This window comes from Acanthochromis polyacanthus, chromosome 18 (assembly GCF_021347895.1).
Source record: "Acanthochromis polyacanthus isolate Apoly-LR-REF ecotype Palm Island chromosome 18, KAUST_Apoly_ChrSc, whole genome shotgun sequence".
Classification (NCBI taxonomy): domain Eukaryota; kingdom Metazoa; phylum Chordata; class Actinopteri; family Pomacentridae; genus Acanthochromis; species Acanthochromis polyacanthus.
The window spans coordinates 34,620,000-34,647,566 of NC_067130.1; the positions used below are offsets into that span (position 1 = coordinate 34,620,000).

The 27,567-nt window shown below is 44.5% G+C and overlaps 1 protein-coding gene across 1 annotated transcript; it reads right to left on the reverse strand.

Moving 5' to 3' along the window:
• Nucleotides 1-560: 560 nt before the first annotated feature.
• Nucleotides 561-27,512, reverse strand: mfhas1 (multifunctional ROCO family signaling regulator 1). The gene is made up of 3 exons (XM_051938215.1): nucleotides 24,028-27,512; nucleotides 2,781-2,991; nucleotides 561-1,845 (listed from the first exon to the last, which is right to left on the reverse strand). Exons 1-2 carry the CDS (start codon nucleotides 26,963-26,965, stop codon nucleotides 2,861-2,863), a joined length of 3,069 nt encoding a protein of 1,022 aa, XP_051794175.1. The 5' UTR covers nucleotides 26,966-27,512; the 3' UTR covers nucleotides 561-1,845; nucleotides 2,781-2,860.
• Between the last annotated feature and the right edge of the window lie 55 nt (nucleotides 27,513-27,567).

The following is a 27,567-nucleotide window of genomic DNA, read 5'->3' on the forward strand; positions in this document are numbered from 1 at the left end:
TGATACAACTTCACCGGAGAACAAATTTGTATTAAGGACATCTGCCTATAAGGTAGAACTTTCAGTTTGTTTAATGGAATTTTTCACTCCGACATGTAAACGTCTCTAAAGATCATGAAACCGTGTAACAGAACTTTTGCAAAGCCCGGTATCTATATCTATATCTATATCTATATATATATATATATATGTATATATATATATATATATATATATATATATATATACATACATATATATATATATATATATGTATGTATATATATATATATATATATATATATATATGTATGTATATATATATATATATATATATATATGTTTATCAGATTTTTTCTGGATTAAAGATTCTTCTCTACCTGTCTGTCAGCAGGTTTATTCTCATATTTAAATCTGAGTGTGTTTGATCAACTAGTGAAAGTTTCAGCTTTTTATCTTTAATAGTTCCTCAGATATCGTTGTTCACACTCAGATTTATACTCCAGGCATACAGTAATAGATTACTCCAGGTTTAAAGTAATAGATTACTCCAGGTTTAAAGTAATAGATTACTCCAGGTGTACTGAACCAGTCTCTGTTTATTTGGTTTCAGCTTCATACAAACTGTGTGTCTGTGATCATGCAGCTCACCGACTCACCAACATACAAAAATAAAGATATTATTTACACAAACACAACCTCACTGCTGACACCAGCTCCACACACCTGGACACACACACCTGGACATCTTAATGTCAGTTCATCTCAGAGCGAACAACATGTGGAGCAGTTTGTCTCAGAATCCAGAGCAACACAACAGTGGTCGTTTTGTGTCTCTTTGTGGTCGTTTTGTGTCTCTTTGTGGTCGTTTTGTGTCTATTTGTGGTCGTTTTGTGTCTATTTGTGGTCGTTTTGTGTCTCTTTGTGGTCGTTTTGTGTCTATTTGTGGTCGTTTTGTGTCTATTTGTGGTCGTTTTGTGTCTCTTTGTGGTCGTTTTGTGTCTATTTGTGGTCGTTTTGTGTCTCTTTGTGGTCGTTTTGTGTCTATTTGTGGTCGTTTTGTGTCTCTGTGTGGTCGTTTTGTGTCTCTTTGTGGTCGTTTTGTGTCTCTTTGTGGTCATTTTGTGTCTATTTGTGGTCGTTTTGTGTCTCTGTGTGGTCGTTTTGTGTCTCTTTGTGGTAATTTTCTGTGTCTGTGTGGTCATTTTGTGTCTCTTTGTGGTCGTTTTCTGTCTCTTCGTGGTCGTTTAGTGTCTCTTTGTGGTTGTTTTGTGTCTCTTCGTGGTCGTTTAGTGTCTCTTTGTGGTTGTTTTGTGTCTCTTTGTGGTCATTTTCTGTCTCTGTGTGGTCATTTTGTGTCTCTGTGTGGTCGTTTCCTGTCTCTTTGTGGTCGTTTTGTGTTGTTGCAGTCGATTTGTGCCCAAATTCAGTAAAACTATGAATATTATAGAGTTTATTCAGTGTAAAATTGTAAAATGTGGAATCGGTGATGGAAGTTGTGTGTCTGTGTTTAGCTGCTGTGTTGTGTGTCTGTGTTTAGCTGCTGTGTTGTGTGTCTGTGTTTAGCTGCTGTGTTGTGTGTCTGTGTTTAACTGCTGTGTGGTGTGTCTGTGTGTCCTGGATGTGAACAAACTGATGAACATGTCGTCACGTCGTCTCACATCCTACAGTCCAGTCAGGAGGCTCGATCCACCTGCAGCTACAGCTGTGTCCAGGTGTGTCTGCTTGCATCACTTCCTGTCTCCTGGAGGGGTGTGGCTACATGAGAGGCTGCAGAGTCTGAACAGGTGCAGAACAGGAAGTAAAAGTTTGGAGGAAGTTTGTGCTCCTTAAGTTACAGATCAGGGTGAAGAGGAGTCGCACAACCTGTAACACAACAACAACACAACAACGGGTTAGAGCAACACAACAACAACAACAACAACGGGTTAGAACAACACAACGACAACACAACAACACAACAGGTTAGAACAACACAACAACAATACAACAACGGGTTAGAGCAACACAACAACAACAACAACAACGGGTTAGAACAACACAACAACAACAACAACAACGGGTTAGAACAACACAACAACAACAACACGACAACGGGTTAGAACAACACAACAACAACAACAATGGGTTAGAACAACACAACAATGGGTTAGAACAACACAACAACAACAACAACACAACAACGACAACAACACAACACCGGGTTAGAACAACACAACAACACAACAACACACAACGGGCTAGAACAACACGACGACAACACAACAACACAACAGGTTAGAACAACACAACAACAATACAACAACGGGTTAGAGCAACACAACAACAACAACAACAACGGGTTAGAACAACACAACGACAACACAACAACGGGTTAGAACAACACAACAACAACACGACAACGGGTTAGAACAACACAATGACAACACAACAACAACACAACGGGTTAGAACAACACAACAACAACAACAACGGGTTAGAACAACACAACAATGGGTTAGAACAACACAACAACAACAACAACACAACAACGACAACAACACAACACCGGGTTAGAACAACACAACAACACAACAACACACAACGGGCTAGAACAACACGACGACAACACAACAACACAACGGGTTAGAACAACACAACAACAACAACAACAACACAACACCGGGTTAGAACAACACAACAACACACAACGGGTTAGAACAACACAACGACAACACAACAACAACAACAGGTTAGAACAACACAACAACAACAACACAACAAAGGGTTAGAACAACAACACATGTGAAAGTTCCACCTACAGCAGAAGCAGCGTTCGGTGCTCTGCAGCGGGTCGGGATGGAGGGTGGAGGTTCTGGAGGTTCTGGACAGGTGGGTCAGGTCACTGGAGGCCGGGGCTGAGCACGGTCGGGGTAGGGGGGTAGACCAGCGCCACATTGACCCGCTCAGAACCGTTCTTTGGACAGATGATCTCAGTCAGACCTTCAGGTCGGGGCTGACTCAGCAGCTCACCTGGAAAAGAACCGAGGCGTTACTCACTGTAAAAAATACATGGAACAGAACCAACCCGTTACTCACTGTAAACAAAACCTGGAACAGAACCGACCCGTAACACACTGTAAATAATACATGGAACAGAACCGTTACACACTGTAAAAAACACCTAGAACAGAACCGTTACACACTGTAAAAAACACCTAGAACAGAACCGACCCGTTACTCACTGTAAACAAAACCTGGAACAGAACCGACCCGTAACACACTGTAAATAATACATGGAACAGAACCGTTACACACTGTAAAAAACACCTAGAACAGAACCGTTACACACTGTAAAAAACACCTAGAACAGAACCGACCCGTTACTCACTGTAAACAAAACCTGGAACAGAACCGACCGTTACACACTGTAAAACATACCAGGAATAGTACCGACCCATTACACACTGTAAAAAACACCTGGAACAGAACCGACCCGTTACACACTGTAAAAATCCAAATCCGAATATTTGGATCTCAAAATAAATATTCAATTACCATAGTAAAGACTGAATATTTGGATATTAGGATATTCGGGTCGCGCTCTAGTATTTTCCATGTTAAATAAATGATATTTATGTCTACTCCTGCAGTAACCAAAAAAATCCATTCATTCACAATGTTCAGTCACTAATAAATGGAACGCTTTTATTTATGAAACTCCAGGAAATGTTGGACTTGGATTTCTGTTGTTTTTCTTCCATTTTTTGCTCAAATCAAGACATTTTTCATCATTGTAACAGACACAAGACATCTCTGGTTTCTCTGTTCCTTCATGATGTTCTGGTTCCTCAGAGCTGCAGGACTTTAGATTAATAAATGATAAATGATCCTCAGTGGGTTAAAATGGTCCTCAGTGGGTTAAAATGATCCTCAGTGGGTTAAAATGGTCCAGGAAGCGTCCAGAGGGATTCAATGACTCTTTGTTCAGTCTGGTTTCTGTCCAGCAGGGGGCAGCAGCTCCACACTCTGACCTGCTGCTGTAGTTCCTCCTGCTCCCTGCAGGCGGCGCTGCTCCTCCCACTGAAACCAGGTCAGCTTTTCTGCTCACTGTCCCCTGAACTCAGTCTGTCAGACCCAGCAGCAGTTTTCTCTGAATTCAATCCATCAGTTATTAACTATTCTAATAGTGATAAATCCATCTGACTCTTTACTGTGGATATTTTCTGTTTCTCTCCTCTGTGATGGTAAACTGAAGGAGTTTTAACATCTGAACCTGTCAGTCTGAGCTCAGGGTTCTTGCTTCCCTTCTACTGTTGTTTCTGGAGCTTAGAATAAAGCAGCTGATCCTTCATCGCTTTGCTCTCATAATAAAATACTGATATTGAGGCCAGCGGCAGATTAAAGCAGAGCAGTGACCTTCAGTCCCCTGCAGCTAAAAAACACAAAACACACCAGATAAAAAGAACAAACTGGTTTCTGTCTGGTTGTTCTTCACTGTGGCTCTTTTGAAACAGAAATATTAAATCTAAATATACAGAAATATAACACACTGCAGTTCTGAGGAAAATAACTTTTAAAATGATTTTTAAAAAGTTCAATGAAATCAACTATTTTTAAAAAGACTCCAACAGTCTGGTTTAACTGGTTTCTATAAGTAAATGTGTTTTTACCAGTCAGACGTGAAACTGAAATGCTGATAACACACATGTTGTTGTTTTCTGATGTTTGTGTCGTCTATCACCTGATTTCCACACAGAACCGAGTCAGAGAAGAAAAAAAACGACTGAATGTCAGAACCAGGAACACCTTTAACTTCCTGATGTGGTTCCAGCTGCAGGAATCAGGATCTGAAGCTGAAGAGGATCAACGAGAACTCCTGCAGTCAGACCAGCTTAGAACCAGCCTCAAGACTCAGGGTTCTCCAGAATACAGCCCAGGGTTCTCCAGAATACAGCCCAGGGTTCTATAGAATACAGCCCAGGGTTCTCCAGAATACAGCCTGGGGTTCTATAGAATACAGCCCAGGGTTCTATAGAACACAGCCCAGGGTTCTATAGAACACAGCCCAGGGTTCTATAGAATACAGCCCAGGGTTCTATAGAATACAGCCCAGAGTTCTATAGAACACAGCCCAGGGTTCTATAGAATACAGCCCAGGGTTCTATAGAACACAGCCCAGGGTTCTATAGAACACAGCCCAGGGTTCTATAGAACACAGCCCAGGGTTCTATAGAACACAGCCCAGGGTTCTATAGAACACAGCCCAGGGTTCTATAGAACACAGCCCAGGGTTCTATAGAATACAGCCCAGAGTTCTATAGAATACAGCCCAGGGTTCTATAGAATACAGCCCAGGGTTCTATAGAACACAGCCCAGGGTTCTATAGAATACAGCCCAGGGTTCTATAGAATACAGCCCAGAGTTCTATAGAACACAGCCCAGGGTTCTATAGAATACAGCCCAGGGTTCTATAGAACACAGCCCAGGGTTCTATAGAATACAGCCCAGGGTTCTATAGAACACAGCCCAGGGTTCTATAGAATACAGCCCAGGGTTCTATAGAACACAGCCCAGGGTTCTATAGAATACAGCCCAGGGTTCTATAGAACACAGCCCAGGGTTCTATAGAACACAGCCCAGGGTTCTATAGAACACAGCCCAGGGTTCTATAGAATACAGCCCAGGGTTCTATAGAATACAGCCCGGGGTTCTCCAGAATACAGCCTGGGGTTCTATAGAATACAGCCCAGAGTTCTATAGAACACAGCCCAGGGTTCTATAGAATACAGCCCAGGGTTCTATAGAACACAGCCCAGGGTTCTATAGAATACAGCCCAGAGTTCTATAGAATACAGCCCAGGGTTCTATAGAATACAGCCCAGAGTTCTATAGAACACAGCCCAGGGTTCTATAGAATACAGCCCAGGGTTCTATAGAACACAGCCCAGGGTTCTATAGAACACAGCCCAGGGTTCTATAGAATACAGCCCAGGGTTCTATAGAACACAGCCCAGGGTTCTATAGAACACAGCCCAGGGTTCTATAGAACACAGCCCAGGGTTCTATAGAATACAGCCCAGAGTTCTATAGAACACAGCCCAGAGTTCTATAGAATACAGCCCAGGGTTCTCCAGAATACAGCCCAGGGTTCTCCAGAATACAGCCCAGGGTTCTCCAGAATACAGCCTGGGGTTCTATAGAATACAGCCCAGGGTTCTATAGAACACAGCCCAGGGTTCTATAGAATACAGCCCAGGGTTCTCCAGAATACAGCCTGGGGTTCTATAGAATACAGCCCAGGGTTCTATAGAATACAGCCCAGAGTTCTATAGAATACAGCCCAGGGTTCTCCAGAATACAGCCCAGGGTTCTCCAGAATACAGCCCAGGGGTCTCCAGAATACAGCCCAGGGTTCTATAGAATACAGCCCAGGGTTCTATAGAATACAGCCCAGGGTTCTCCAGAATACAGCCCAGGGTTATATAGAATACAGCCCAGGGTTATATAGAATACAGCCCAGAGTTCTATAGAATACAGCCCAGGGTTCTATAGAATACAGCCCAGGGTTCTATAGAACACAGCCCAGGGTTCTATAGAATACAGCCCAGGGTTCTCCAGAATACAGCCCAGGGTTCTATAGAATACAGCCCAGAGTTCTATAGAATACAGCCCAGGGTTCTATAGAATACAGCCCAGAGTTCTATAGAATACAGCCCAGGGTTCTATAGAATACAGCCCAGGGTTCTCCAGAATACAGCCCAGGGTTCTATAGAATACAGCCCAGAGTTCTATAGAATACAGCCCAGGGTTCTCCAGAATACAGCCCAGAGTTCTATAGAATACAGCCCAGGGTTCTATAGAATACAGCCCAGGGTTCTCCAGAATACAGCCCAGGGTTCTCCAGAATACAGCCCAGGGTTCTCCAGAAAACAGCCCAGGGTTCTATAGAATACAGCCCAGGGTTCTATAGAATACAGCCCAGGGTTCTCCAGAATACAGCCCAGGGTTCTCCAGAATACAGCCCAGGGTTCTATAGAATACAGCCCAGGGTTCTATAGAATACAGCCCAGAGTTCTATAGAATACAGCCCAGAGTTCTATAGAATACAGCCCAGGGTTCTATAGAATACAGCCCAGGGTTCTATAGAATACAGCCCAGGGTTCTCCAGAATACAGCCCAGGGTTCTCCAGAATACAGCCCAGGGTTCTATAGAATACAGCCCAGGGTTCTCCAGAATACAGCCCAGGGTTCTCCAGAATACAGCCCAGGGTTCTATAGAATACAGCCCAGGGTTCTATAGAATACAGCCCAGAGTTCTATAGAATACAGCCCAGAGTTCTATAGAATACAGCCCAGAGTTCTATAGAATACAGCCCAGGGTTCTATAGAATACAGCCCAGAGTTCTATAGAATACAGCCCAGAGTTCTATAGAATACAGCCCAGAGTTCTATAGAATACAGCCCAGGGTTCTATAGAATACAGCCCAGGGTTCTATAGAATACAGCCCAGGGTTCTATAGAATACAGCCCAGAGTTCTATAGAATACAGCCCAGAGTTCTATAGAATACAGCCCAGGGTTCTATAGAATACAGCCCAGGGTTCTATAGAATACAGCCCAGGGTTCTATAGAATACAGCCCAGAGTTCTATAGAATACAGCCCAGAGTTCTATAGAATACAGCCCAGGGTTCTCCAGAATACAGCCCAGGGTTCTCCAGAATACAGCCCAGAGTTCTATAGAATACAGCCCAGGGTTCTATAGAATACAGCCCAGGGTTCTCCAGAATACAGCCCAGGGTTCTCCAGAATACAGCCTAGGGTTCTAAACTCTAATATTAACTCACCAAAACAACAAACCATCAGCGACTTCATAAACTAATCTGAGGATGAAGATCTCTAGAAGGTTGGATAGACTGAAAGATGTCTGACTGGTACCGACCATCACCAAGTCCGTCATGATGCTGCAGCCACCAGAACCACCAGAACCTTCAGAACCACCAGAACCATCAGAACCACCAGAACCTTGAGAACCACCAGAACCTTCGACTGAACCCGAGTTCACAGTTGAAGGGCAAACGTCCAGCTGATGGTTTAAACTCCTCACTGTAACTGCTAACATCACTTCCTGTCTGTCTGACATCACTTCCTGTCTGTATCTGTTTGTTCAGGCAGCACTTCATCCATTAGTGTTATTGATCGTATCTGTTCTCTACACTTAATGTCTGAGCTGTTTGGGCTGAAGCCAGAAGCACTGATGGAGCCTCAGTTACATTTCTAGTTACAGTTACATTTCTAGCTACAGTTACTGATTTCTGTCCTGAACTCGAACACAGAATCAGCCATTTTATTCTCTGTTTCTCGGCCCTGAGTTCTGTCTGAAGGTTCTGGTCAGGAACATTCTGGATGCTGAGGTGGAGGAAGTATTTGGGTCCTCTATCGAAGTATGTAAAAGTAGAAATACTTAAGTAAAACTGCTGAACTGCTACTTAAGGAGGCAGTAGAAGGTAAAGTGCTGCAGAATGTTCCGTCTGAGAACGGTTCTACGACGTTATGATCGATCGTTTAATGTCCGGTAGATCCGGTGTCATGTTCCGTCCTCCAGGAAGGATCCATTACTTCATTAACACCCCCGTCTTCACAGCGATGGTCCGGTCCGATGATGGAGGAGCTGGGTCCAGATCCTTCTACCAGACTGAGGACGTTCTACACTGAAATCCACGTTCTTTATGTTCCACTGGGTTCATTTCCACAGTTCTGATGTTTGGGGCATTAATAAGCAGACTTTAAATGATTTAGTGGCTTTAGATCCAGGTTTAGATGTCTTAGTGGGGTCATATCCAGGTTTTGATGATCTGGTGTGTTTATACCTCGATCTTTTACGTTTTGTGGCATTTATATACAAGGTTTTAATGTGTTTTAGTGAATTCATTTCCAGGTTTTTAATGTTTTGGTGGGTTAATATCTGGGTTTTTGATATTTTGTTTCATTATTATGCAGGTTTTCTATGTTTTGCTGTACAAACATTCAGGTTCTCGGTGTTCTGATGTTGTTCTCCTGAAGCTAAAAGCCCAGAGAGGTGAATGAAACTGAAACTACAGCCACAGATTCTGATTCTCATGAAGGGTTTCTGCTGTTTTTCCACAGCAGGAAGCCGGCTGAGCGTCTGACTGGAACTAGGTCAGTCATAACTCTGATTTCAGGAAGCAGGAATGTCTCCTCCCTCTGCAGGTACAGCAGCTGTTCCCGTCACCTCCCTCCTCTGAGCCCAAAAAGGAGAAGTTTTCCAGGAAACTCTGGTCTGAGGAGGATCTCTGTCAGCAGAAAGAACCGCTCTGCTCCTACGCTTCAGGAACGAGTTTATTCTGAAAGGTTCAGCTTTTCTGACAGCTCTGTCTCTATTTTACAGCAGAAACCTTAAGAAACCACCGGCAGAAGACCGATGAAGAAGAAACACAGTTAACCTTTGACTCTGAGCAGCTTCTGGATCATTTTAAAGTCCTAAAGAACCAGAACATGAAAGAGGAGAACTCAGAGATGTCTTCTATCAGCAGGCTCACAATTGAAGTAGATTAAAATGAAATGACAAAAATGTGCCCAAACTGACTGAAAACTTGTCTGAAGGGACTGAAACATGTCCAGAATTACTGAAAATTTAGTTAACATGTCAACATTTTGGCAAAAAAATACAGAAAGTGTCTAAAATGACAAAACCAAATGGTCCAGAATGACTAACAGATGGTCTGAAACATCTCAGAATCTGATTAAACAAAAACTAAATTCATCCAAAATGACATAAAGTTAGTTTTAGTTCTTTATATTTGTTTAAAAATGTTTATCAGAATGGAAAAATCTGACACAAAACAACACAAAAATACCACAAAATGGTTCTAAAGGTGATAAAAGAACGACAGAAAAATAACAAACAACAACAATACACAATAACACACTGGACTGTGTGTGTGTGTGTGTGTGTGTGTGTGTGTGTGTGTGTGTGTGTGTGTGTGTGTGTGTGTGTGTGTGTGTGTGTGTGTGTGTGTGTGTCAGTGCGCTGAGCTGTAAATCCGTTGCGTCACTAATCTGTTGTATTACCTCAGATGTGACCTGAGGACTCATCAGTTTGTTTGTTTTGTGGTCATTTAGTGCGTTTGTTGGTCACCCTGTGTCTGTTTGTGGTTGTTTGGAATATATTTGTGTATTTTTTAGGTTGTTTTCTGTGCTTTTGTGTGTCTGTGTGTATTTCTGTACTTGTTCTGTTTGTTTTCTGTCTTTGTGTTTGTTTTGTGCGTCGTGAATTCTTGTTTGTTCTGAGTCTTTTTGTAGTTTTGTGTCTGTATTTTTGTAGTGTTTTTGTGATGTTTTTGTGATGTTTTTCTGCATTTTTGTGTATTTTTGTGTATTTTTGTGGTGTTTTGTGATGTTTTTGTGCATTTTTGTGTAATTTTTGATGTTTTTGTGTCTTTTGTGGTGTTTTGTGATGTTTTTGTGCATTTTTGTGTATTTTTGTGATGTTTTTGTGCATTTTTGTGGTTGTTTTGTATGTTTTTGTGCATTTTCTTGGTGTTTTGTGATGCTTTTGTGCGTTTTTGTGGTGTTTTGTGGTATTTTGTGGTGTTTTGTGGTGTTTTGTGCATTTCTTGGTATTTTGTGGTGTTTTGTCGTATTTTGTGGTTGTTTTGTGCATTTTTTGGTATTTTGTGGTGTTTTGTGGTATTTTGTGGTGTTTTGTGGTTGTTTTGTGTATTTCTGTGCATTTTTGTGGTGCTTTTGTGGTGTTTTGTGTATTTTTGTGGCGTTTTGTGGTTGTTTTGTGCATTTTGAGTCTTTCCATGTCTAACCCTGTGAACTCTGGAACCCGTCAGCAGGTGGCAGTTTTTATCGTTTACATCTCTTTAAAGTGTAAAAACTAATGAAGAATAAGAAGAAACGTCCACAGCTCAGTCTGCTGATGTCTGATGTTAAAATGATCAAAGACGTTTTCTGTGTTTTATTGTGAAAGGACTGCACTCTGCAGCAGGAAGTGAAACTGATAGATTCACTTCAACCAATAAAAACCTCCAGGGAGCTTCTGGCTCCTTCATCAGTCCCTGAACCTCATGCTGGACCACTGCAGACTTCCTGTCAGCTGATTCTGTCCTATCAGCTGATTCTGTTTTAAATCCACCACAAACCAACCAGAAGTTCTGACCAGATCCAGAGAAGAAATAAAAGTTCTGTGTTTCTGTGAGGAACCAAGAAGATCTGACTGACTCAGGATGACAGTAGGAGGAACTAAAGCTGACTGGTTTTAATCTTTAATCTTACAACTGGATCAATAGAAAGAGTGAAAGTTGCTGCAAGAAAATCAGCAAATCAAGAAACAGAAAAAATAAATAATAATAAAAATAATAATGAGAAAAACAACTAAATTAAATTGTTTATTTTTGACAAATGTTTTTAATACAATATTTGTGTTTTTGGTTGATCTGCTGTTGGTTTCATGAGGGAGGAATCAAACCGTTCAAACATTTAAAGGTCCAGAAAACGCATCATTTGTTTCCATCAGAACCAAAAATCTGAAAATAAATCCTTTAATCAAGGTGGATCGTTCTAAGATTCGTTCTTCAGGATGAGCTCAGACCATCGGAGGAACAACTGGTGGATTTTTCATCCAGTTCCACTGATTCTAAACGTCTCACCAGAGGCAGCATCAGAGAGGAGACCAGGACAGAACATCTAAACTCTGGAGTAATCTGCTGTCTGTGAGGAGAACCGCTCCAGAAAACAGCAGAACATGAATGATCCCAGCAGACGTCAGCTGCTGCCTTCAGGGTTTCTAAAGTCTACAGTTGATTCCTCCTCAGACTGCAGAAGAACCACAGATTAAACCTGAGAAGAACAGAGAGAAGCTTCAGGACGGTTTGTTCTGAGATGTTTATGAGGAACAGAAGGAACCAACTGGAGCTCCAGACTCTGGTCGGGTTCAGACCAGGAGGATCATCACTGCTCCTCTATTTTTACCGACGTCTAATTTAGCTGCAGCAACTTATAAATACCTGCAGCTCCAGGAGGATTAGGAACCAGGCCAAGGTTCAGCAGGAACCAGAGGAACGGCAGCTCCTGTTTCATATTCCACCCAGAGGAACCCAGAGGAACCCAGAAACAGCCCTCACACAGAGAACTGTTTTAAATTTCAACCCTCTGAACTCTGAATCTAAAGTCTTGCAGCTCTGAGGAACCAGGATGAGGAAGGAGAACTCAGGAACGCTTTCTATCAGAACGATAAAAACCAGAGAATAAAAACAGACCGTGAACTTCTCTCTGTTGTCCTCTGAAAACTCGGACTTTCTTTCTGTCCCTGAAGGCGTCACGGTTTCACTGAATGTTTGACTTTTGACTTTGATGTGATTCTGGTGAAACTTCAGGACTCTGATTTAAAATTCTGACACTTCAATGCATCACAGACGAGTAGTTCAAGGACACGTTATAAAGTTGGAAATTCTAGAATTTATTTAGAAACATTAATTCATATCTCCACCTCTGGGTGAGTCGATCAGAAGCTTCAGGTTTCTGGAGACTCTCTGTCAGCCGGTGGTTCAGTTTAACAACTTCTAAAGAGAAAACAGAGGAAACGATTGGAGCTGTGATGAAGAACGTCTACAGAAAAGCTGACAGACGTTAAAACTCTGAGCTGGTTGAGGACGTTGAGGCTGATCGCTGAGAACAAACAGATCAGGTCTGATAGAAACCAAAGCGTCTCCAGCGAAGACAAACTGTGTTCAGTCTGTTCCCTCTGGAGCTGAAAATATCTTCTCCTTAAAAGGCTGCAGCAGCAACGACTGAGACGGTTTACCCCGTCTGCAGCCTCACAACCGAACTACAGCCTGACTACAGCCCTACAACAGAACAACCAAACAACAGAACAACTAAACAACAACCGAACAACAGAACTACAGCCTGACTACAGCCCTACAACAGAACAACCAAACAACAGAACAACAACTAAACAACAACAGAACTACAGCCCTACAACAACAGAACAACTAAACAACAACAGAACAACTAAACAACAACAGAACAACTAAACAACAACAGAACTACAAAACTACAACTAAAAAACAACCGAACAACAACAGAACAACAACTAAACAACAACCAAACAAAAAACAAACAACAACAGAAAAACAACTGAACAACAACTAAACAACAACCAAACAACAACCTCACTACAGACCCCACAACAGAACAGCAACTAAACAACAACAGAACAACAAACAACAACAGAACAACAACCTCATACAAACCGTACAACAAAATGCAGACCCACAGACCTCCATCCACCTCCAACCACCAAACATCTAAACAACTGAGTAACCAAAACAGATTTGATCTAATTTGTACAATTTTCATTTTAATCAGATTCTGAGATGTTTCAGACCATCTGTGAGTCATTCTGGACCATTTGATTTGGTCATTTTAAACACTTTTTTTTTTGACAAAATGCTGAAGTTTTTACTAAGTTTTGAGTAATTTTGGACATTTTTAGTCCCTTTACATGAGTTTCAAGTCAGTTTAGACACATTTTTTTTTACATTTTAGACCAGATTTAGTGACTTTATTCTACTTTGGAGCTGATTTATGTAAATTCTGAACCTCATTTAATTGAGTCCTGCTGATAGAAAACATCTCTGAGTTCTCTCCTACTTCCTGAAGTTCTGGTTCCACAGAGCTGCAGGACTTTAGATTAAAATGATCCTACAGTGGGTTAAAATGATCCTCAGTGGGTTAAAATGATCCTACAGTGGGTTAAAATGATCCTACAGTGGGTTAAAATGATCCTACAGTGGGTTAAAATGATCCTACAGTGGGTTAAAATGGTCCTCAGTGGGTTAAAATGATCCTACAGTGGGTTAAAATGGTCCTCAGTGGGTTAAAATGATCCTCAGTGGGTTAAAATGATCCTACAGTGGGTTAAAATGATCCTACAGTGGGTTAAAATGATCCTACAGTGGGTTAAAATGGTCCTCAGTGGGTTAAAATGATCCTACAGTGGGTTAAAATGGTCCTCAGTGGGTTAAAATGATCCTACAGTGGGTTAAAATGGTCCTCAGTGGGTTAAAATGATCCTACAGTGGGTTAAAATGATCCTCAGTGGGTTAAAATGATCCTACAGTGGGTTAAAATGATCCTACAGTGGGTTAAAATGATCCTACAGTGGGTTAAAATGATCCTACAGTGGGTTAAAATGGTCCTCAGTGGGTTAAAATGATCCTACAGTGGGTTAAAATGGTCCTCAGTGGGTTAAAATGATCCGACAGTGGGTGAGCTGTGGACGGAGAGCAGCTGGAGGGTTAACCCGGTGGAGGAAGCGGCTCCACGGCTGCCTGCAGACGATAATAAAAAGCTGTTGTTTTTTTTTTCCTGCAGTTTCCTGAAGGAGGAATTTTATCTGCTGCAGTGAATCGAATGGTTGAACATGAAAACGCTGCTTAGATTAAACAGAAATCTGACGTTATTCAAGCTTCAGCTGCTTCAGACGCTGTTGTATTTAAGCTTCACACTGAGCAGGAACCAGCAGAACATCTCTAAACATCAACGCATCCTTCTTTCTGATCTGCTTCTCTTTTGCTACTGGCTCAGCTTCATGTTTCACATTTAAAGATGAATAAACTCCTTAAATCTGCTCATCAGAAGTAGCTTTCTGGAAACGCTGGAGGCTGATGTTCAGTCAGATCAGTGGAACAAATGGAGATCCACAAAGAAAAAGAGTGTCCACAGCTCTCTGATGGAGGAACTCAGAGCTCAAACACTGAACTCGGTCCAACTTCACTGTCCTTAGTCTGGGACTAAACTCTACTTTAAACTGAGAAACTTTCAGAATTTTCCTGACATGACTGTTGGTCTCAGCTGAGTCACTGAAGGCTTCGTATTTTCATAAAGAACTGCAGAATTTTTGTTTTTTCACAGAATCTGATTCAAGCAAACCATTTTTTTACATTTTTCTAAGAAAGACAAAGTTCAGATCAGGATCGTTTCCAGATCAAAGTCATGAAGAGTTTCTGTTGTCGCAGTTTGTGGCTGATGAATGAATTATTACTATTATTAATATTAATAATGAGTAAAACGGTGGTGATTTCTCCATGAGGTCATCGCTACTCATCATGTACGCTTCATGAGATCATCAGCAGCTCCTGATGGTAAAATAAACCTGCAGGATGCTCAGATGTTGGTCTGTCTTTAACCGTCTGATCTCTGGAAACCTCTGGCTTTTCTGAAGCATCATTTAGGCTTCAAAGAGAAAACGTTAAAAAACTGGCTGAACTTTTACCAAATGACTGTTGGTCACAGCTGAGTCTCTACTGTCTTCACATTTACACAAAGAAGAGAAGATGATGAAGATGAAGATGAAGATGATGATGATGATGACGATGATGATGCGGTCGTTCATGCTAAGTCACCAGCAGAGACGCTAACACAGCACCTGAATGAGCACAACCACCTCATTTTGGATCTAAACAGAACTGTGTTGTTTCTCCATAAGAAAACCAGGCTCAAATGAAAGTCTATGTGTTAAAATAAAGAATACAGAATACAGAGGTGAATGAGATTAAATACCGAGGAGTAATTTTAGATCCACAATATTAAGAAAATCACAAAGACTGTAAAGAGTAATCTGAAGTGTTTCACATTAATTAGACCCTATGTTCCAACTCAGCAGCTCAGATCTTCATGCACTCTGTGATTTCTTTAGGGTCCGAGCACCGAGGTGCCGAGGACAGGCGGTGCAAGGGCACCGACTGTCCTCGGCACCAACGGTGCTGAAGGATCCTATTGGAACGCTAGAGTTTTTTTATTATTATTATTATTATTCCGCCAAAACAACTGCATTTTTCAGGGCCTGAACATGCTTGAAAAGTCATGAAAATTTACACACACATGAGAACTGGCGAAAAATTTCATATTTTTTAGGGCATGTGGATGTGTGTTGCAAAATGGCTCCATAGCGCCCCCTACAAAATTTTAAAAAGTGGTATTAGGCCAACTCAGAGGACATTTGGCCGAGAGCTACAAAATTTGGGAGGCATATGCAGCACATCAGGAAACACAAAAAAGTCAATCACAGCCATGCTCTACACCCAACAGGAAGTGCGCCATCATGCGTTAACTGTACAAAATCTATGATGAACTCCTCCTAGGGGGTAAGTCATAGAGATCTGAAATTTTGCCAGTACATGCAGCCGGCCTTCCTGAGAAAAAGTTATCAAAATCTTCCTCCATAGTCAAAGGGTGTGGTCATGGTGGCCTATAGAAATTTGATCCTTCGCCATGAAACAGGAAATGCTGTCTAACTCTCCTGAACATGCTCCAATCTGAATGAAACTTTACATGTATGATCACAGACCTGCCTCGATGACATCCATACAGCAAGATTCACTCACAGTCACAGCGCCCCCTTGTGGTATCAAGAATTTGACATTTTTTACACTTTCATGTACTATTCTTAGCCTGTTACTCAGATTCCCCTCAGATGTGGCGACATAAGCCTGAACACATTGATGATGAATCACAGAAAAAATGGTGATGTGTGATGAAAAGGCGTGTCTGTGGAGAGACGGCAAAGTTTGATGTTTCGCCATGAAAATTGAAGTGTTCATATCTCACCTGCCCCAAACTTCATGTACTGGACACCAGGACCAGTCTGAAGACATCCACACTCTTAAATTTGGAAATAGTCATAGCGCCACCTATTGGTAACAGGACATTTAGGCATTACATTTACATATGCCATTGCCCAAAACTTTGTCATATAACTCTGAAAATTGGTCCACTGAGTCGTCATGCCATGACCGTGCCACAGTGAGAAAATTTTTATGTTTCAGACAACACTGTTGCCGTGGCAACCCATTGTTGATCTGATAAACAAAGTGCTTTTTGACATACAATGCTTATAACCTCACCAAAATTACCACACACATCACTGTCGACCCAAGGAAAGACACTGTATGCTTCTCAGCACTGCATGTGCTATAGCGCCCCCTGCAGTATTTTTAATAAACAGCCCCAGCAGCACGTTTCACCTACATATCCACCAAATTTGACAGGCATTTAGACCACACCAGGACACACAAAAAAGCCTCTTGGAGCCATCCCCTAAACCCAACAGGAAGTCCGCCATTTTGAATTAAGTTAAAAAAAATTCTCTATTTTTTTTTATTTTTGAGAGCGAACTCCTCCTAGGGGTTAAGCTCTCGAGAGCTGAAATTTTACCAGGATATACAACACGATGTCATGATCAAAAGTTATTAAAAGATTCTTCCAGAGTCAAAGGGTGTGGACATGGCGACCTCCAGAATTTTGATGGTTCGCCATGAAACATCAAGTGCTACCTAACTATCCTCTGCATGCTCCAATCTACCTCATACCTCACATGATTAAACACAGTCCTGTCCTGATCACATTTATAGACCAAAATACATTCACAGCATGGACCATAGCGCCCCCTACAGCATTTAAAAAAAATAGCCTTCACACAGACTTTCACCTATGACTATGAAATTTGGCATGCAAATGTAGCACGTCAGTGCAAACAAAAAAGTCTCTTGGAGTCATTCTCTAAACCCAACAGGAAGTCAGTCATTTTAAATTAAATGTCAGATTTTTGGTGTTTTTGATCATTTTCAACAATTCATTCCTCACAGGCAATAACTCCAAAACACCTGAAATTGGGACAATATATAAAACACGCCTTCAGGTTGCATATTTGTGAAAATTGTTCACAAAACTCAAAGGGTGTGGCCATGTCGGCCAACTGAACTTTAATGTTACACCATGAAGCAGGACATCTTATGTAAATCCCCTGTACATGCTGTAATCTGCCTCAAACTTTACATGTTTGATCAGAGTCCAGTCCTGATGAGTTTCATAGACCAATATACAGTCACACAGATAGCGCCACCTGGTGGATGGACAGACAGTGCTGCATTAATAGCCTTTACATGCTCCGATCTGCCTGAAATTTAACCTGTGTGCTCAGAATCCAGCCCTCGTTACATCCATGGGCCTAAATACACTTTGTCGCAGCATTGCCTGGTGGAGATGCTTGGGGTCACCGACCAGCAAGGATGCGAGGACCCGTTCAATGCTGCTTGCAGCTTTAATTAGGGTCCGAGCACCGAGGGTGCGAAGGACAGGCGGTGCCAGGGCACCGACTGTCCAAGGCACCAGCGGTGCCAAGGACCCTATTGAAACCCTAGGGTTTATTATTATTATTATTATTATTATTATTATTTTTTTTTTTTTTTCTCCCGTAAAGTAAATTGGCTTTTTGGCGGCCTTATCATACTCCAAAACGCGTGAAATTTGGCATGCACATCAGGACTGGCGAAAAATTTGATATTTTATGGGAGTTGCGCATGTGCGTGGCAAAATGGCTCTATAGCGCCACCTGCAAACTTGAAAAAGTAGTCATTAGGCCAACTGCCACAATGTTTCATGTACAGCTACAATATTTGGTGGGCATATGCAGAACATCTGGACACACCAAAAAGTCAATTACAGCCACGCCCTAAACCCAACAGGAAGTCGGCCACCTTCAATTTGCTGTAAATTTTTCAAACTTAATCGCTCCTCGGGAAATGACTTGCCTTTTTGGCGGCCTTATCATGAACCAAAACGCGTGAAATTTGGCGTGCACATCAGGACTGGCGAAAAATTTGATATTTTATGGGAGTTGCGCATATGTGTGAAAAAATGGCTCTATAGCGCCACCTGCAAAATTGAAACAGTGGTCATTAGGCCAACTTCCACAATGTTTTATTTACAGCTACAATATTTGGTGGGCATATGCACCACATCAGGACACACCAAAAAGTCAATCACAGCCACACCCTAAACCCAACAGGAAGTCGGCCATCTTGAATTTGCTGTACATTTGTCAAAATTTATAGCTCCTAGTGGATAAGTCTGAGAGAACTGAAATTTGGCCAGTACATGCACCAGACCTTTCTGATGAAAAGTTATCAAAAACTCAACCAGAAGCCAAAAGGTGTGGCCATGGCGGAGCCTCAAACAACTGATCCTTCGCCATGAAACAGGAAGTGGTGTCTAATTCTTCTCAACATGCTCCAATCTGCCTGAAACTTTACATGTATGATGACAGTCCTGTCCTGATGTCATCCACATAGGGATATTCATTGACAGTCATAGCGCCACCTTGTGGTTTCAGGAAATAGACATCTTTTACACTTTCATGCCCTATTGTTACCCGGTTGATCATATTCACTTCAAATGCAGTGACAACAGCCTAAACACATTGATGATGCATCCCAGTGAAAATGGTGACTTGTCATCAAAGGGCGTGTCTGTGGCGGCCAAACCAATTTCGATGTTTCGCCATGAAAATTTAACGATTCGTATCTCAGCTGAACAACATCCTATCTGCCTCAGACTTCACATGCTGGATACCAGGTCCAGTCTGAACACATCCACACTCATAAATTTTGAAAAAGTCATAGCGCCACCTGTTGGTAATAGTAAGTTTAAGGCCTTATATTTTCAGGTACAATGGCCCCAAACTTGGTGATATCATGCTGGAAATTGGTCAGTCGAGTCTTCACCTCTTGACAATCACACACTGTGAAGGGTGTGACATTTCATGCAACGCTGTTGCCGTAGCAACCAAATATCGCCATGAAAAACAAAGCCCTTTCTGACAGGTTAGGAATACTCCAATGCTCACAAAAATTACCACACACATCACCATTGACCCAAGGAACAACACTGTATGCATCTCGACACTGCACATGCTATAGCGCCCCCTACAGTATTTTTAACAAACAGCCCCCCCAGCACGTTTCACCTACATCCATGAAATTTGGGAGGCTTATAGAGCACATCAGGACGCACAAAAAAGCCTCTTGGAGCCATGTCCTAAACCCAACAGGAAGTCGGCCATCTTGGATTAATTGTGAGATTTTTGATGATTTTTCTCATTTTTGAGAGTTAATACCTCCTAGGGGATAATTCCAGGAGACCTGAAATTTTGTCAGTCCACACAGCAGGACTTGGTGATGAAAAGTTATCAAAAGTTTAACCAGAAGCCAAATGGCGTGGCCATGGCGACCATCAGCGTTTTGATGCTTCGCCATGAAACATCAACTGCTGTATAACTCTCCTCTGCATGCTCCAATCTGCCTCAAACTTTCCATGTGTGATCACAATCCAATCCTGATCACATCTACAGGCCAACAGACACTCTCAGTCGCAGCGCCACCTGATGGAGGGACAGTAAATGCTGTATAACTGGCCTCTACATGATCAAATCAGCCTGAAACTTTTCATGAGTGATCAGAGTCCAACCCTCATCACATCCACTGTGTGAAATACACTCTGAGTTACAGCGCCACCTGGTGGATGGACAGGAAATGCTCTATAACTGCTCTGAACATGCTACAGTCTGGCTGAAATTTTAAATGTATGATTGGACTCTGGTCCAGATGTGATTCAGAGGCCGACATACACTCTCAGTCACAGCGCCACCTGGTGGACGTGCGTGGATTCACGACCAGCATGGATGCGAGGACCCGTCCATCGCTGCTTGCAGCTTTAATTATTATTATTATTATTATTATTATTATTATTATTTTTTTTTTTTTTCTCCCGTAAAGTAAATTGGCTTTTTGGCGGCCTTATCATACTCCAAAACGCGTGAAATTTGGCATGCACATCAGGACTGGCGAAAAATTTGATATTTTATGGGAGTTGCGCATGTGCGTGGCAAAATGGCTCTATAGCGCCACCTGCAAACTTGAAAAAGTAGTCATTAGGCCAACTGCCACAATGTTTCATGTACAGCTACAATATTTGGTGGGCATATGCAGAACATCTGGACACACCAAAAAGTCAATTACAGCCACGCCCTAAACCCAACAGGAAGTCGGCCACCTTCAATTTGCTGTAAATTTTTCAAACTTAATCGCTCCTCGGGAAATGACTTGCCTTTTTGGCGGCCTTATCATGAACCAAAACGCGTGAAATTTGGCGTGCACATCAGGACTGGCGAAAAATTTGATATTTTATGGGAGTTGCGCATATGTGTGAAAAAATGGCTCTATAGCGCCACCTGCAAAATTGAAACAGTGGTCATTAGGCCAACTTCCACAATGTTTTATTTACAGCTACAATATTTGGTGGGCATATGCACCACATCAGGACACACCAAAAAGTCAATCACAGCCACACCCTAAACCCAACAGGAAGTCGGCCATCTTGAATTTGCTGTACATTTGTCAAAATTTATAGCTCCTAGTGGATAAGTCTGAGAGAACTGAAATTTGGCCAGTACATGCACCAGACCTTTCTGATGAAAAGTTATCAAAAACTCAACCAGAAGCCAAAAGGTGTGGGCATGGCGGAGCCTCAAACAACTGATCCTTCGCCATGAAACAGGAATTGGTGTCTAATTCTTCTCAACATGCTCCAATCTGCCTGAAACTTTACATGTATGATGACAGTCCTGTCCTGATGTCATCCACATAGGGATATTCATTGACAGTCATAGCGCCACCTTGTGGTTTCAGGAAATAGACATCTTTTACACTTTCATGCCCTATTGTTACCCGGTTGATCATATTCACTTCAAATGCAGTGACAACAGCCTAAACACATTGATGATGCATCCCAGTGAAAATGGTGACTTGTCATCAAAGGGCGTGTCTGTGGCGGCCAAACCAATTTCGATGTTTCGCCATGAAAATTTAACGATTCATATCTCAGCTGAACAACATCCTATCTGCCTCAGACTTCACATGCTGGATACCAGGTCCAGTCTGAACACATCCACACTCATAAATTTTGAAAAAGTCATAGCGCCACCTGTTGGTAATAGTAAGTTTAAGGCCTTATATTTTCAGGTACAATGGCCCCAAACTTGGTGATATCATGCTGGAAATTGGTCAGTCGAGTCTTCACCTCTTGACAATCCCACACTGTGAAGGGTGTGACATTTCATGTAACGCTGTTGCCGTAGCAACCAAATATCGCCATGAAAAACAAAGCCCTTTCTGACAGGTTAGGAATACTCCAATGCTCACAAAAATTACCACACACATCACCATTGACCCAAGGAACAACACTGTATGCATCTCGGCACTGCACATGCTATAGCGCCCCCTACAGTATTTTTAACAAACAGCCCCCCCAGCACGTTTCACCTACATCCATGAAATTTGGGAGGCTTATAGAGCACATCAGGACGCACAAAAAAGCCTCTTGGAGCCATGTCCTAAACCCAACAGGAAGTCGGCCATCTTGGATTAATTGTGAGATTTTTGATGATTTTTCTCATTTTTGAGAGTTAATACCTCCTGGGGGATAATTCCAGGAGACCTGAAATTTTGTCAGTCCACACAGCAGGACTTGGTTTGGAAAAGTTATCAAAAGTTTAACCAGAAGCCAAATGGCGTGGCCATGGCGACCATCAGCGTTTTGATGCTTCGCCATGAAACATCAACTGCTGTATAACTCTCCTCTGCATGCTCCAATCTGCCTCAAACTTTCCATGTGTGATCACAATCCAATCCTGATCACATCTACAGGCCAACAGACACTCTCAGTCGCAGCGCCACCTGATGGAGGGACAGTAAATGCTGTATAACTGGCCTCTACATGATCAAATCAGCCTGAAACTTTTCATGAGTGATCAGAGTCCAGCCCTCATCACATCCACTGTTTGAAATACACTCTGAGTTACAGCGCCACCTGGTGGATAGACAGGAAATGCTCTATAACTGCTCTGAACATGCTACAGTCCGGCTGAAATTTTAAATGTATGATTGGACTCTGGTCCAGATGCGATTCAGAGGCCGACATACACTCTCAGTCACAGCGCCACCTGGTGGACGTGCGTGGATTCACGACCAGCGTGGATGCGAGGACCCGTCCATCGCTGCTTGCAGCTTTAATTTCATATATTGTTTGACAGTGTGGGCTCAAGCTTCACCTTCTGCAGTAAGAACAGTCTCTGCATTCTAAAACCAGGCTCTGAAAATAATGGATAAAAAACTATCCGTGGCATCATTGCAATGTACAGAAAAAATACAGTGGAAGGAAACCGCAGGATTCAACGCCGCAGAGCCGCTTCTGGACAGTCTGCTTTTTCAGTCAGAGGCTGCAAACTTTGGAACATAATACCAATTGAAATAAAATCAATAACTAATATTAAAACCTTCACAAAAAAGTGAAGGCGTGGCTGAAAGCAAACCAGAGCTGTACTCGTTTTTAAAGTGTTGTAGTTTCAGGAGGTAATTTGGATTGATCTGTAACATTTTACTTTTTCTTTCCTTCTTGCTTTTGTTTTATAGATTTGTGGGGATTTTTAACTGTCTGTAAGTTATGTTTGTATTTGTTTAGGATTTTTGTGTATTGTACTTTTAAAGGACTGTGATCTTGTATGTTTTGGTTTTTAAAGCCCAGCTAGGGACAGGAGCTGAGGATTAGCTGTAGCTAAAACTCTGTACGCAACACATCAGATTCATGAACTGCAGTGAAACTATGTTAATTACATTGTCCCTATTAAATAAACAAGAAAAAATATTTTTAGTTTGTAACAGAATCTGACTCCTGTAAATGCTTGATTTCTGCTAGCTTTTTGAATAAGACGCGTAGAGGGAACATCTTTTGAGGTCAGGTGTGATTTTGGTGATTATCTGAAGAGAACCTGAATGATCATCCGTTAAAATAAAAACTAAATTCTGCTCTTCTTGGTGTAACGGAGGAACAATCAGAGACTCCCTAAGAGGTTCAGGTTGAACTGCAGGCAGTGTTTCACAGAGAGACTGAGAGGAAAATAAATGCAGCAGAAACAGAGAACAGAGGATCTAGTTGTTGGAGATCCATCCAGCATGGAGGAACATCTACTGATGATGAGCAGAGCAGAGAGGAAACATGGATGATAGAAAAACATCTACAGGACGAGGAGATGACAGGAGCTCCAGGATAAACCAGCTGGACCTATCATCTCCAGGACCTGATTACTGAGGTTTGATGGTATCTGCGTGAGTGTGGGTGCAGGTGTTGGATTGAGGACTCACCTGGGAAGGCATGGGGGTCGGTGGACCCTCTCTTGAGGCACTTGGAACAGAGGATGTGGACAGAGTAATGGAGGCCGGGCCACTCCTGCAGCAGCATGTTCAGCTCCTCCACCAGCGGCGTCACGGCCTGCCACGCCGTCCAGATGTTGGGCAGTGAGGCGTGGCTGGCGATGGACAGCGTCTCCGCCTGAGGCCTCCCTCTGGACGGCCGGTGGCTGATCACCACGGGGACTTTCCCCCGATAGGCGAAGATCTGGTGGCGTCCGTCGGAGCGCTGCACTACGTGTCCGTTGATCTGCACGCTGAAGCGCGAGAACAGTCCAGGAGGAAACAGGAAGGGGAAGCTGTACTGGATGTGGAGCTGCTCCACGGAGAAAAAGTGAGGCAGGGATCCGCTGCCGGACGCCGCCTCGGCCCGGGGCTCCTCGCTGCTGACGTAGCTGGGGAACTTGTACCACACGGTGGCGCCGTTCAGAGGCTTGCTGCGGGGCTTGTTGAGGCAGTAGCAGACGCCCATCTTCTCCAGCAGCTCCATAATGAGGTGCAGGTCCTGCTGCGTCTGGATGAGCGGCCGCAGCAGCAGCCGGATGACGTTGGAGGGCAGCCGGCCGTGCTGCAGGAAGCCTTCCACGTGCTGCTGAAGGTGCGTCACCCTGAGGTTCTCCCCCTTCTCGTCCTCCATCACCAGACTCACCCGGCCCTTGTCCCCCCGCTCCCCCTCCGACAGCAGCCGGTCCAGCAGCGAGGACTCGTCCCGCTGGAAGAAGACGTTAAGGATGGCGATGAAGCGGGGCAGGTTGTGGAAGACGTACTCCTTCAGCGTGAGGCTGTCCTCAAAGTACAGCAGCTTCCCGCTCTCGTGCAGGTAGGACAAGGCGCTCTGCAGCCGGTCCTCGGTGAGCCCCGCCTGCAGGCCCAGACGAGCCGAGTCCCACCAGGACAGCCACAAGTCTTTGGGCTTAAAGTGCAGCTCCTCCAGCATCTGCCAGGACTTGGGCAGCACGCGGTGGAGGTTGGGGAAGATCTCACGGTGGTCGGCCACCGACATGAGCTTCTCCCGCAGCCTCTGGACGTTCCTCTGCGTCTCTGTGCAGCTGACGCTCATCACGGGAGACAGGATCTGCAGCCGGTGGTTCAGCATGTACTGCAGCTGGGCTTTCCTGCGCCTCAGGTTGCGGTCGGAGACGCCGTAGAAGAGGACGTGAGGGCTGGAGGTGCGGACGCTGTAGCCCTGCTCCAGAGCCCGGTCCACCTGCTGGGCCAGGCTCCTCAGGTTCTGAACGTCCCTCTGCTCCTGCAGTCCGATCTGCCGGTGGATGTCCAGGCTCTTCTCCTCCAGCTCCAGCTCCCCACACAGGTCAGCGTGGGTCCCCACCAGACACACCACGGCGTGGGGCACTTTGGCGCAGAGCAGGTGGAGGAAATACCCGACGTGGGCGTAAAAGTTCTTTGGAGAATACGTTTTAAGGTTGACCACGATGACGTAGAGAGCACCGGGGGACAGGAAGAAGGGTTTGATGAGGTCGTAGTTTTGCTTCCCTGACAAGTCGTACACCAGAAAGGTGAGACGGCGGTCGGCGTCCGCCACCCAGTTGGTGACTTCGATGCCTTTGTTTCCCTGCGTTCCTCTGGTGTCCTGCTGCCTGCTCACCACGCTGCGCCTCAGCCAGGTCTTCCCGGCGTTCTTCATCCCCATCAGAACCAGTTTCAGTCGCGGCTTCACGGCGAGCTGCGAGTGGGCGAGCTCCTTCTGATAGACGGCGATGTAAGGAATCCCCTTCATGCACACCTCGTACGGAGGCTGGATCAGAGGGTTGTCCTTCACCTTCCAGATGTTCACCTTGGACAGCTTCCCAAAATGATCTGGAAGAATGGCGATCTGGTTACCCTGTAAGACCAGCTCCTCCAGCTTCTCCAGCTCCACGATGGAATCCGGCAGGTAGGTGATGTTGTTGTTGTCCAGCCAGAGGTTCACCAGCGCCACCAGCTGGCCGATCTCCTTAGGAATGTGAGTCAGTTTATTCCTGCTCAGGTAAAGTTCCTCCAACCCTGTGATGTTCAGGAGGACCTGAGGAAAGTTCTGCAGCTCGTTGGAGGACAGATTGATCATCTTGAGCCTCTGCAGGCGACCGAAGGCGGCAGGCAGCGCGGTGAGGCTGTTTCCGTCCAGCATCAGGCTCTCCAGGTTGGTCAGCTGGCAGAAGGAGTCGGGCAGCGAGGACATGTGAAGGCTGCTGAGCCACAGGATCTTGATGGAGCTCAGCTTCACCATGTCCGACGGCAGCACCTCGAACTTGTTCCCCGAACAGTCCAGCTCCTCCAGCTCGCCCAGGGCCACGATCTCCGCGGGGAACCGGTTGAGCTTGTTGTGGTCGACGTCCAGCGTCCGCAGCCTGGACAGTCCGGAGAAGGAGCTGGGAAGGTCCCGCAGCTCGTTGAAGCTGATGTCCAGCTCCTCCAGGGACTGCAGCGCTCCCATCTGGGTCGGCAGGTTCTGGATCTTGTTGTGGCTGATGCACAGCTTCTTCAGCCCCCTCAGCTGACCCACCGCCTCCGACAGGCTCCGCAGGCTGTTGTGGCTCATGTCCAGCTCCACCAGCCGCCCCAGCTCCGACACCACCCGTGGCACGGTGCTGAACCGGTTCCTGCGGAGGACCAGGATGCGCAGGTTGTTGAGGGAGGAGCCCAGCCCGTCCGGCAGCTCCTGCAGAGAGTTGTTGCCCAGGTTCAGCGCCTCTATCTCGGCGATGTCCTCCGGCAGCTCGATCCGGTTGTCTTTGGAGCAGAGGGTGAGCTGGCGCAGGTCGCTGCGCAGCTTCCTGGAGCGCAGGGCGGCATCCCTCCACAGCCGGGCCGTCCGCAGATTGCTCTCCTTGTCCTCCATGGCGCCGCGGCCGGACTCCTCCTGCTCCTCCCTGTTCTCATGGACGGTCCTCATGGAGCCCCGCACAAACCTCACGCTCCGTCCGGGGCAGAAGATCCAGGCGGCGTCGGGAAATAATCCGTGTTTTCAACGGGAACGGGAGCAGAGTGCGCGGCCGCGGAGGCATCCTTTTCTCTGCGCCACTCAGCACACAATGAGCCCGGAGAGCAGCTCACTGCTGCGGCGTCCAGCCCGACCAGGAGCCCCGGAGCCGCCGCTGTCCTCCGGCCGTCACCGCGGAGCTCATCGCCCGCAGCAGCCGTCCTCCGGGTCTCTCTGTCCGCCTCGACGGGTCCGTTTCTGGAGCTTTTCCGAACCGCCGAGTCTCTTCCTGCAGCGGGGAGTGAAGCGAGGCGCAGCCGCTCAGTGCGTCAGATCCCCGGACTCCTCCTTCTTCCTCCTGTTTTCTCCTGTTTTCTCCTCTCAGTGAACCGGTTCTGTCTGACTGCTGTAGATCAGTGTAAATGTGAATATCTGTCTGTCTGTGGACCAGGAGCTTCCAGGCTGAAGGATGAAGAACATTAAATCACTAAATCACGGATTAAAGAGTGAAAGTGAATAAAAGCAGAAAAGATGAAGCTCTGTCTCCACCTGCTGGACTCCACAGATCACAAATA

Bases quoted from the DNA above. Each gene is read 5' to 3' on its own strand.
- mfhas1 (XM_051938215.1), bottom strand. From the start codon at position 26,965: ATGAGGACCGTCCATGAGAACAGGGAGGAGCAGGAGGAGTCCGGCCGC. The intron at 2,992-24,027 runs GTGAGTCCTCAA...GTTCTTTTCCAG, and splicing joins CGACCCCCATGCCTTCCCAG to GTGAGCTGCTGAGTCAGCCC.